This window comes from Corticium candelabrum, chromosome 20 (genome assembly GCF_963422355.1).
Source record: "Corticium candelabrum chromosome 20, ooCorCand1.1, whole genome shotgun sequence".
Classification (NCBI taxonomy): domain Eukaryota; kingdom Metazoa; phylum Porifera; class Homoscleromorpha; order Homosclerophorida; family Plakinidae; genus Corticium; species Corticium candelabrum.
Genome location: NC_085104.1, coordinates 2,074,042 through 2,086,622, shown reverse-complemented (window position 1 = coordinate 2,086,622; position 12,581 = coordinate 2,074,042). Strand labels below are relative to the sequence as shown.

Sequence of the window (12,581 nt, the reverse complement as noted above, 5' to 3'; positions counted from 1 at the left end):
TCGCGAATCATCTTGTCATGTAACTGACCATACTGACAGTGCTCTGCAAGTTTGTAGAGGGCGGTGATGAAGGTGTCCACGGTTTCCCCCTCATCCTGACGTCGCTGATTAAATCTAGCTCGTTCATAAATTACATTTCTCTTTTCTAGTGAAGTGTTGGTCAACCTCTGTATGACAATGTCGTAATCCGCTGCGTCCTCCTGCGACAGCGACATTGATGTCAGAATGTCTTCAGCTCTGTCTCCCATGGAGTAAACGAGAGTTGAGACTTGTACGGTGCCGGACTTGTCCTTCAATCCTATTGCATTCCGGTAACGGTCAAACCTTTTGTGCCATCTCGGCCAATCCTCTGGGTGGCCAAAGTCAAACGGAGCTGGAGCTGGGAACCGCGGCTCCATACTCCCGTCACCATGTGGTGTTACTGGTTACTGATTCGTATTATAATTAGAACACAACGCTACTAGATAGAGAATACAACAGAAGAATACGTGTACGTTACACGTGGTCCTAGCTGACCGTATCCTAGTTAATAACAACAACACGTAACATCATACTACAGAAGAAAGCTTGTAATGGCGTCCATACTGTCTTCGCGCAACGGTCGAGTGTGCCGGAAGTTCTCGGCAAGTTGCAAGGTTGGTTGGAAACATGCAAGTGAGCTAGACGTAAGCTACAGACACTGTTTCTACACTTTAAGAGACAAATGGAGCTAGTCATGTTGTACCGTCGCGTCTGACTAGGAGGAAAGGAATACCGGAAGTGCAGGGTTAGTCAAGAATGCACGTCGATTTGAAGGTGAAGCCAGGAGTTTTTAATATTGTCACTTTACAGACGTAGCAATTGATAATTAAATGAAATTATAAAGGAAAGAGTTAATAGAAATATTTTTTTCATAAAATCGGTCTGGGTAGGGAGTCACGCCCTTTAATTAACAGAACAACCTGTAGTTGGCTAATGACACGGCAGCAATTACCAAGTATGTTTTATAGATTTGTATTGCACAGCTGGGTTAGCAATCAAACAAGACATATTGACTAATTAGATGTGCGCTCAGTTTACAAGACGAACGGAATGACAGTCTTCCTGTCTTTCGGATAGTCTTCGAATTTATCACGATAATATCTACAAGTCACAATACAATAAAGCTACATACTACATTCTCCGTCACTCTTGCATTCATTGCACTTTTTCTAGTGTTCAAAATGGACTGCAAGAGTGTCGTGTCACTCGTGTACCCTTGTTTGAGTGTCAAGGAGTAGAAAAGTGGAAAGAATTACCTGTGATAATGAACTGCTCTTAGCAATAGGTTGCACATTGTTAGTAATGGCAAGATCAATCCAACTAGAGACCAACTGGTCAGACCATAGCCAAGCCATTCAATGATTTCAGCAAAGAAATTGGCAGCAGAGATATACTCAAATAGGCCACCTAGACAAGACGTAACTATTAATATTAGCTATGCATGTGTTATAGGATGTGTTTGCGTGGTGATGCGCATGCGCAAAGCTATTGTTTGTAACGTCTACATGCTACATGTGGTGTGAGCCTCCGTGTCCTGTCTTTGTCTACCCCAACAGAATGAGAGAACTGCAGTATCTTCTGTGAGACAAGGATTTGACCATTCGTTGTGTGTGTGTGTGTGTGTGTGTGTGTGTGTGTGTGTGTGTGTGTGTGTGTGTGTGTGTGTGTGTGTGTGTGTGTGTGTGTGTGTGGTGTGATAGCTCGGTTGGTTAGAGAGTCATCTTATGGAGTGATTACATCCGGGATCTTGCAGGGTTGCAGGTTCAAGTCACAGTGATGGCGAGTTATGTCATAATTTCCTTGTGCAAGAAATTCACGCACCATTGCCTCTCTCGACTCAGGAGTATAAATGAGTACCTGGTCATTGACTGGGTGCTGTGTGTGTGTGTGTGTGTGTGTGTGTGTGTGTGTGTGTGTGTGTGTGTGTGTGTGTGTGTGTGTGTGTGTGTGTGTGTGTGTTCATATTCTTTCCTTTTGGTATCTTGTATCCTGTTTCCCCCGGATTTCTGAGAATTCTCAACAAACGGTCGGCATGAATGTTGACTGCCATTCCAATGAAGAACAGAACAATTCCACTGATGAAGCATGGGTGGTAGAGCCATTCTTCAGAGTAGGTAGCAAATGCGGTGAGATATCTGCCATGACGATACCCAGTAACCACATTAATCACAATAGCAAAGGAGAATGTTATGCATGTTATTGGTGAGTTGCCCCGAATCAGCCACGGGTAGATAAATGATCTAGAAGAATAAAATTCAAAAACACAGCATATTGAATGGAATAAATAACAGAAACAAGAGGCAGCTAAAGGTATATCTTATAGTAAAAGCTGTGTATTTAATGATCATATTCACACGTAAGCAGACATATAAGTGTAGAAGGAAGCAGACCAACAAAAGGAAGCAGACCAACAAACAGGCAACTAACCGTCAAATGTCTCTGAATAAGGAGATCAACTGACCGACGGATCACCGGCGTAGCGTGCTCCTCAAGTTTGGAGGTCAAATAAAAATTAATCGCATACCACGCCCATTTCTCGCATGCAAAGCCACGCCCATTTTACTTTTCTAACTCGCGGTTTGTAAACATCTAAGTAAATAGTATCAATTTCAGAGTAAAAATAAACTGCGGGACTGAGTGCATGCCGTCAGTGTGCGTTTAGAGGAGTGGAAACACTGTTACAGTCCATGCCAAAACGGTTTTCATGGCTCCCTGCGTCGTCAGATTAATTAAATGGCATCTGATGACAACAGAATCTAGAAGACCACTTCAGTGCAAACGGCGTTGACCAATTTTAGCATTTCGTAAGTCTAGTTAGGCCGGGTTTCCAGAATAGGAACTAAAGTAGCTAGAATAACCTGTGGAGAAAGTACCGCGGAGCCGCAAGAGATTCCATTCTTCGGTCAATCCGGTTTTGTTGACCTTACTTAAAAAAAATAATTGTTGGATAGGCTTCTGCATGCCTTTTTGAAACGGTCTTCTTTGACTCTGCCTTAGCCGGATAACGTAGTAAGCGTCTTAATTAAAATAAGTGATGGTCATGCCCACTTTACGTGTCCACGGCTTCTTGACACTGGTTTTATTATATAAACTGAAATAATGATGTGTATTGTCAAATTAAGATATATAGTCAACGTCGTCGTCGATCGTTAGCATACTACTCTGAGATTAAGCGGACTGTCACTGTTTAGTAACTTAATATTATAGTTCTGCCTGAAGCGAAGTGACACGCCCAAAATGTTTGGGAGGCAAACAGAACTGTTCATTCAGAAGGGACTGATTAAGACTTCAAACTCTGACGGGGAAGAAAGCTTACTTTAGTGGTATGACTTTATCCTGTAAAATAATAATGGGTGCTCATTGCATTCCCACCTGTGCGAGCGAGCACGTACTATACAGCTGCAGAGTAAAATTTTAAAACAACGTCTAGAATACGTTGTTCAATACACTAGCGGTATGTAGTAAAAGATCAGGAAAAGAGAGCTGCTGCTAGATACCGTAGTAACCCCCACTTGGATCCGGGCCTGAAGGCGGTGAGCTCATGAGCTTACATCACTTGATGTACCTTGACCTGATATTTTGTTCGCTATACAGAGTAATAGTCTTGGCTGCTGTTTCAATCCAACTCCACACTGTATCAAGCACATTTCTCGACACAAAACCTGTGTAAAACTTGATTTTATCATTTGGCACAGCGATTCCTTGCAACTCAGACTTTGCAGATGCAAGGTCTTACTCGAGAACTCTAATCTTGTTTTCAAGTTCCACTATTTCATTTGCTTGCTGTTCAATTATCCGACGTAAACCATCAGTGACATTTTCGACAATCAATATCTTCACTTCTATAGGATCACTAGACTATATATATATATATTCTGCTTTCTGATTGAGACATTACAGCTATGAAATAGCTAGTGCGTGTGTGTTGTTTTACTTTAGACATAACTGTTGCTGGGATTTGTAGGCTGGCAGTGCTAGTAAACAGACTGTAGTGTACGTGTACTGTACTCTGATCCGCGTCAGTACCTATCGAGTGCAAGTTATCACAGTAACATCTTCGACTTGGCCAATCACATATATACAGAAGCAAGCTAGATTGCCCAGAAACAAAGCGGAACGTCCTACATGTCTGGTTAACCCAAATGGGTTCCCAGGTGGCATGATTTCACTCGCTAAAACTAATCCACCACTAAGACAATAAGTGGTCTGTGCTTCCACTCCACGTGTATCTGTTCAGAGTGCGGCTTCAGCTTGAACAGCAGCCTCTTACCCTCGAGAAGCCGTACTCAAGAAATGGCTTCCTAAGCGTCTCTACACAGGCAAAGTCTCTCACAATATGCACGAAATGGTAAGTAGTGAACTTACTTACAAAGCCTAGTCAACGGCAAGATGATCCACGGTCCAGAAGCAGACCCGGAAACGTGCACTTTGTGTACAGCGAGATCGGCGAATGGTGAATGTTACTCTCGAGATTGCGCATGCTCTAGAAGCTCCGCCCCAAATAGTAATAATATAATATTTATTTCTATCGCATCACACACAGTAATGCAGTTCCCACTGGGGGCACACTAACACACGTACAACACACAGCTAAATACAGTAGCAACACAAGACAAACTACCTCTCTTCAACCCTTACTACCACATTCCTAACTGTAGCTTTATGTCAACCACCAGAAAAAGTAGTTCTTTCACTAAGTCATTTATTGAATGAAATGCCCTTTGTACAAACTTTAATTTCAAATTCTTCATTCTTTCTACTGATTCTTGAAATGTATCTCCAAACCGGTCACAAATTGATTCATCCCTCTTCATACCCAATCCTCTTCTCACACCTTTTCTCAGAGCCATATTGATCACCCTCTTCACATCTGTTCTCTCCAAATCCCACAAATGACACCCATATGACATGATGGGAAACAACTGTCGATCAACTATCTCCATCCACACCTTTTGTGATTCACACAAACCTCCAATTTTTCTCAGCAGTGTTTACACCGCGAAAATTTTTCTAAGTCTTACTTCCACAGAGATTTTTCATTGTCGAGCGGAGTCCATTATCACACCTAAGTGTGATACTGTATTCTTGAAGGGAAGAAAACCTCCACTTACAGTCAATTTTGGGTTTACCACTGGCGAACGACTGTTCCAGACTAACACAGTAGATACACTCTTTTTGCTGTTAAAAATTAATTAATTCCTTTATGTCGTACGTGGCAACAAAGACAATAAACGAACAGCCAACCGTAGGCGCGAAACTTCCTTGAGGGATTTAGATTACCAGAACAATGTAATTCATGTTTGCGATTGCTAGGACCTGTCGGAAATATACAACAGAACTCACCTGTATCCAACTGCTGACTCGAAACCGATCGCTTTCTTGGTTTTACGATATTTATACGAGAATCTAACATTACGTAGCCATGAGAGATTTGATGTCCCGTATACGATGACTCTACTTACGACTACGGACTTTGCGGTCACACGATACGACAGGCGCCATGTAGGATATTATATACATTTTACGGGTAGCACGTCTAGAAAGAAAATAGCGTGTATATTCATAATTCAGGACAGCAGGACAGTTGACTATCCTCCTGCAGATATGCCACATAGCATTTTAAGCGTCATAGAGTACTATAAGAGTCTTTCGTTATCTAAGAAGCTGCTCATTTCAGGAGTGTGTGGGATTGTAACGCTTCTACTAGTTATGCCTGCCACAAATGCTACCGGTGAGCGGTCCTTTAGTGCTTTGCAGAGAGTAAAACATACCTCCTTTCTACGATGCGTCAAGATAGACTGAACCACCTGATGACGCTTCACGTGCATAAAGAATTTACCGATTTATTAAGCGCTAGAGAAGTTGCCAATGAGTTTGTTTCTGGTAGTGAACAGGCTGCGTATATTTGGAAGATTCGAACATTTAGTTGAGTATATGGCTTTGTTTCGAACTTGGACAACACAGAAATATGAGCATAAGAAGGTAACCGTTCTTAGCAAATATGAAGATGATTCTTTTAACGCGTTTTGTTGTGCTAACGCGGGTTAGCATGCCACACCCATTAGCGTGCGCTAGGTCCATTCACATTTTGTGAGCTTGTTACGGCACTGCTAACCAGGAGAGCCAATCACAATCTGACTATTACCCATTGGGCCAACTAGTGTACTACCAAGGAGATCGGATCTTGCTGCGTGAACACAGTGTTCGAGTATCGGAGGATCATTGCCTGCATTGTTCAGTCTGCTTTGTCACACTGCTGGTTATGAAGCCCACAATAATTGTCTCGGCCTGCGTTGTTGTAGTAGCACTAATAGGTAATCCTTACCACTTACCAACGTTGTTATCGTTTGTTAGTTATACTGTGTCAAGCAGTTGCTGCAGAGACTCTTGACGTCGAACGGTCCGTCGATATTCTGGGACTCGACGACAGCGCAAATGTTGTGAAGCTAGAAACCGGTGATTCACAGCAAACAGGTAGGTGGCTTACGACTCTGCATGAAGACCACCACAACAGGGCTGTATTGATAAACTGTATCATATAGTTGCGTTTGTAATGTGTGAAATTATGCAGTGATTGATGGCACTTTGAACCAGACACCTTCACAAACTTGGAAGGTTCTTTCATCAGACGCCTACACACACAATGGAGATCGACAACAAAGATCAACACTTGAAAACTACATTCCGGAGGACGTAACGGTCACACAAGAGAAGAATTATCGAGTCGTCCGCTGGCGAGTTGCAGACAAACAAGCGAACGTCGCTCTTTACAAAATCTACCGAAGTTTTTCCATATTCAAAATACTGGATATTAGTAGCATGGAGCTGGTGGCGACAGTTAATGGTTCGGTCACTGAATGGCAAGACAATTGCACTACACATCATTCTATTATTCGTTATGCCGTCACGGCTGTGGACGGAAACGGGCGTGAGCAAAAGCTTGGCGTGAATCCAACGGATCCTGTTAATCTGTTTGGATCATACGAGCCACTTGCACTTCTGCAACATATTGTGTCTCCACTAGTTCAATGTTGTATTTTGTGCAGTGATGTTGTGTTCAACCCTGACTTGGAGCAGTATCTCTACGTGTATGATTGTGATGGCGACAACGACGGACTTGCTGACGGTGTGTACGCTATTCTACTCGACAGAATGGGGAAAGCAGTGACAAGGACCAAAGAATTTACTTTGAAAATAAACTGTAAGACGACTTCTAGTATTTAGAGTTAATAAATTGTACTTTAGCAAGTATATACCTTAATTTTACTAAATACGTGCAACATACGGAACAGAAGGAGAGAGGAAGAAAAAGAGGAGGAAGGAAGTAAATGAGAGAAAGATAGAGGAAGAGAAGAAAAGAGGAAGAAAGGAAGGTAGGCAGGAAAAAGAGAGAGAAAAAGAGAGAAAGAAGAGAGGGAGGGAAGAAAGCTAGGAAAGAGAGAGGGGAAACAAAAAGAGAAAGGAAAAAGAGAGGAGGAAATGGGGAGGAAAGAAGACAGAAAGGGAGAAGAGAGAGAGAGAGAGAGAGAGAGAGGGAGGGACAGATGGTGGGAGGGAGGGAGAGAGGGTGGGAGAGAGGGCGGGAGGGAGGGAGGAAAGAAAAGGAAAGGAAACAAGAAGCACAGACGCACGAGAGAGAGAGAGAGAGAGAGAGAGAGAGAGATAGAGAGAGACAGAGAGAGACAGAGAGAGAGACAGAGAGAGAGACAGAGAGAGAGACAGAGAGAGAGACAGAGAGAGAGACAGAGAGAGAGAGAGACAGAGAGAGAGACAGAGAGAGAGACAGAGAGAGAGAGAGAGAGAGACAGAGAGAGAGAGAGAGAGACAGAGAGAGAGAGAGACAGAGAGAGACAGAGAGAGAGAGAGAGAGGGAGAGAGGGAGGGTGGGAGGAAGGGAGGGAGAGAGGGAGGGAGGAAGGGAGAGAGGTTGGGAGGGAGGGCGGGAGGGAGGGAGGGAAGAAAAGGAAAGGAAACAAGAAGCACAAACGCACGCACGCACACACACACACACGCGCGCGCGCGCGCATCATTGCAGCCCAATAAACGTTTGATAGACCATGATGGTCGTAGCAGCAATCAATCTAGACATTAGCAAATCCCTTATGTGTAAATCTACTAAAACGAACCTCTAAGTTAGAGCCATCTGCATGTAACCTCAAAAATATTAGCGGTATTCCAGTCGTCTAACAATTAATTAGTTGTTACTATCTCTGTGTTTATATCAATTAATCGATTTTTCAATTTGTAGCTCCATCTACACAAGGATGTCCTTGCGCTACGTACAACCCAAACACCCAAGAATACTTTCTCGCTTTTGAGATAAAATCACCGCAATTCTTGGGAAACGAATATTTCATAGTTTCTCAAAGAGTGAATAGTCGTACCATTGCCATACTCTCGAGACTAACCGCAACCTTGAAGAGGAGCGACGGTGGAGGGGTGTATCATTGTGACGTCATATACAATCAAAAAACAAATGGATATGCCATTGCGGCTCAACTTTATTTACCCGCGAAAACTGTGCTTGGGTATGTGCATGCAAACGGAACGGCAGTGTCAACCATGTTAGTGTTTGGGTCGACGGAAAGCAAACTCTATCATGTCGTCTACGATTCAAACTCGGACTCTCTCGTCGTAATTGCTCAACTCGATGCGTCCGTGTGCGCCAGTAACCCTAGATGTACAAACGTCCAATCTGGAAAACATATGATTGCGTACACGAGACAATCGCCAGTCTCCTCTCTGCCTTTTCCTCCAAACATCCGGGACCACGTGTTTGTTATTGGATACACCGAACTCGAGAAGGCTGACGTGACTACTTATTTTCTATCCAAAAATAATGAAAAATGTCTTGGAGTGTGTTACACTGTTGAACAGGGGTCCGGACACTCTACAGCTGTAAACTGCCAAACAGCTTGCAGTCAGGTGGGTGAACAAAATTGGACGTCCACTAACGCACCACGGTTTTGTACCTGTGATGTGCATGCGACCGCTGCCGGAGCAGTAGCCTATCGAACGGACAATATCACATTTCTCGCCGTATGGGAAGAAAAGTCAGCAAGCGGACGACGTCTTAACGGGCATTTCCTAAACTCTGATCATTTTGCGCAAGAGAGTCAGTGGACCGACCAACGAAGTCCGAAAGTTGTCTATAACTTGATATCTGATACGATGTGTGTATTCTGGAAGTACACATCCGGGTGCGACAGTTGCCACAAGTCTGCCGTCCGTTGCTTCACGCCCACAACAAAGTGCACCGACAATTGTTGTTGTGCTGATCTTCCGCCTTGTGGTATGTCTGTATTATAAGCGTAGGCAGTTTTCCGGGTTTAGAGGCCAAAAATCACAATCTTGTGCAACATATTTATTTTTATTGCATTTGGTAGAAATGCATGCATTGACCCGGGCTCCTTTTGCCACCACTTTTTCTACGCCTATGATATATACAAACGTGCAATAAGATATTTAACTATTGACTCTTTTTACTGTAAGAGTTTCCCTGTTCGTCGTGCAATGCTAACTCAGACTGCCGGCCCGAGATGCACAGTTGTGTTTGTCACAGAGGCTACGTGGGTGACGGACGATTTTGCTGCTCCAAAGGTTGGATCGAAATCATCTTGAGCATCTTTTCTGTTCTATTTTTATAACTTATGTCTTAGGGATAGGAACGAAAACGGCCGTTCTCGGAAGCAGCACGGTTTTCAAGTGTGACGATTCGTGCTCCATTCCCCAAGGCTCGACGATCAGCTGGTATCACAACGGACATTCTCTGACCGCGTTTACAAGCGGAATCTCGGTCTCTGCCGACGGTCGTTGGCTCTCTGTGGAGCCGGTCGGTCATCGCAATGAAGGCAACTATACCTGTCGGATTCAAATCAAGCGCGGGCAGTATGAGAGATCGGGAACGCTTCGTGTGTTACGACGACAAGACGTTTCGTGCCAGTGCGGTAAGTTACGGTATACACGTATATGTTCCTAGCATTGATGTTTAGTTTGGGTTTTACCAAAGCAATATTGCCATGTCTAAACCATCGAGCATGAATGCACAAATGGTCCATGAAGCTTTGAGCATGTATGATTTGTATGCATGCTTGCCCTAGGGCATGGTTTTGTACCACAGTCTAGGAAAGAAATTCAGTTGTTCTAACGAAGTTATACTCTTACCATCTTTTCTTAGACCTTGACTTGAAGTAATGCAGCATATAGGTGCATGCATGTATATCACTAGGAGACAATTGATTGCTACTGTATTGCAGGTTATGATTGCGGATTTTCTTGCGCATCTCTTCAGCGCGTCTTTGACGGAACGACTGTTCCACTTGGAAAGTACCCTTGGATGGGTATGATATGCGACCAACACTCCCAAGTATTCTGCGGCGCCGTTCTTGTCAGTTGCCACTGTGTCGTCACAGCAGCTCATTGCCTCTGGTCGTCAAAAGGGATCAAGCCACCTTCTACGTTTTCTATTTGTTTCAACAAAAGATGCAGGAGAGAATGCGAAGCGCCAAATAACGACAATCAAAACAACTGCTATCGAGCTAAGGAGATCATTTTACATCCTCAGTTTGACAACGAGACTTTGGAGAATGACATCGCCGTCATCAAGTTAGAAAACGGAGTAGAAAGCAACTGCAGTACCGTGTCTCCCGTGTGTTTACCGTACGGAACAGAAGACGATAAAGATTTGGTTAGTCCTGGTTTGGACGCGACGGTCATGGGTTGGGGTGTGAAGAGACCGGATGGTACGGTCGCTCAGTGCCTTAAAGAGGGCAACGTTCGCATCGTCTCGAAGAAAACATGCAAGCGCTTTCACGAGGGATCCGAATATTCCGTGTCAAAGAGCACACTTTGTGCTACCGACAGGAATGGTGCTTGTCAGGGTGACAGCGGTGGTCCTCTTATTGTTCAAGATGCCAACAATGAAAACCGTTGGACCCTGGCTGGCATTGTCAGCTGGGGGATCGGATGTGGCCAGCGAGATTCCTACGGAGCATACGCCGACGTCACTCACCAAGCTGGATTTTTAAGAGGTGCTTGTGGAACTATATAGACAAGCTGACGGCGGGAACACAGAGTACATGTCGCATCGTAGTCCAGGATATTACCTCCGGATCTTTCGTTGCGAACTACAATCGGTAGACGTTTTCTGTCCTAATTAGCTAAAGAGTTGCACATCACTGTGTGCAAAGCGATCATATTTTCTTGCATTGATAAGATGTAAGACGCGCATGCACTAGGGTTACAGTAATGCCTCCGTGGAGTGGACGGACGCCTGAACAATTGGAATGCAGCGCATGCGCTCATTGTTATCTGTGGCGTTAATTAGCGTGCGGTGCCAGTCGATCATGTAATGATGTCTTTGCATGCTTTCAAAAGGTATTGAAAAGCTATCGGATGTAGACAATCCCACGTGCCACTGCCAGTCAATGACTCCAGCACCCTTTTCACGTTCTTCATTGACTCTGAGTCTGACTCTACGTATTAGGTGCATTCATTGCGGTAGGAACCTGTCCCGCTGGTCCGCGGCCATTGAAAACCCAAAACTTCTGATTGAAAATATAGGTGATTAAATATCTAATATATTTATAGTTGAGATAAAAGTAAATTCTAGCATCTTGTATTGCTATTTACGCTGCCCAGAAGACTGAAGTCATTGCGTAGCCACGTATTACAGTAAGTTTTGGTAACTAAGTAATTACCCGAGGCCCGGATATCCGGGCTAAGGGTATAGTTGTCGTCTGGCCTAAAGACGACCGACCGTAAAACCGTATTTATACTCGATTAGCGCAGATGCAAATGAAGCTATTCTGACCAATAGGCGAAAAGTGGTGTCATTACCGACCAATAGACGAACGTGATATCATCATAAATAAGGCTTCACCTCTCTTTGTTTGGTAGCTGTGCTATGAGAATTCGGTTATCGGGCGTCCATCTTGTACATGGTGTCTAGTCCTTTGCTTTACATTACATGTTTAGCACATAGCCTAGCCTACATTTGCACGTGCATGTTTTCCCACCAACAACCAGGCGTCTGTAGAGCGAAGGTGCTGGAAGGTGCTTCTCTATTCATTATTCAAGAACCCATTGTACAATAGATTATGTATTAGATACCACCTAGTATGCTGGAAGACTGCTCTCTTGGTGTACACTATCGTTGGACCATACCCTCCTAGCGCGCGTTACGCCCGACCACTTTTCAAATGCTTCCTACGGGCTTGTGAATCAAGGTGGACCGGATGAACGTTTTGTAATCATAGCTAAATTAGTAACCAAGAGTTTGGCACTTTCATTGAAACAGTACGTAGTCTATCTAGAAATTCTTGGTTTTATGGCCATGTTAGCGCACGCTATGCCTCAAATAAGAGATATTAATATGTACCACAAAGTATGTTATTCCAATCAGTAAACAATATCGATGACACTTCGTTTACTGATTAACCAGAGCCAGAAATGAAATGTGACTTTGAACTTCCAAACAACAGTCGCGCATACTCGCCATCGTACTGCGCGTGCGCGTCTCCCATTCCAACAGCTGGTTTTCTGCCGCCTTTATCTGTGAG

General features: G+C 43.9%; 2 protein-coding genes across 2 annotated transcripts; one reads left to right on the top strand and one right to left on the bottom strand.

Moving 5' to 3' along the window:
* Positions 1–1,055: 1,055 nt before the first annotated feature.
* Positions 1,056–5,523, bottom strand: LOC134196060 (3-oxo-5-alpha-steroid 4-dehydrogenase 1-like). The gene is made up of 5 exons (XM_062665140.1): positions 5,494–5,523; positions 4,753–4,970; positions 1,995–2,261; positions 1,278–1,430; positions 1,056–1,122 (listed from the first exon to the last, which is right to left on the bottom strand). The coding sequence occupies exons 1-5, from the start codon at positions 5,521–5,523 to the stop codon at positions 1,056–1,058; spliced, it is 735 nt and encodes a 244-aa protein (XP_062521124.1).
* A 432-nt stretch (positions 5,524–5,955) lies between these two features.
* On the top strand, positions 5,956–11,285 carry LOC134196059 (uncharacterized). The gene is made up of 8 exons (XM_062665139.1): positions 5,956–6,064; positions 6,117–6,335; positions 6,394–6,495; positions 6,593–7,222; positions 8,270–9,313; positions 9,514–9,621; positions 9,681–9,968; positions 10,278–11,285. Exons 1-8 carry the CDS (start codon positions 5,956–5,958, stop codon positions 11,069–11,071), a joined length of 3,294 nt encoding a protein of 1,097 aa, XP_062521123.1. The 3' UTR covers positions 11,072–11,285.
* The last annotated feature ends 1,296 nt before the right edge of the window (positions 11,286–12,581 follow it).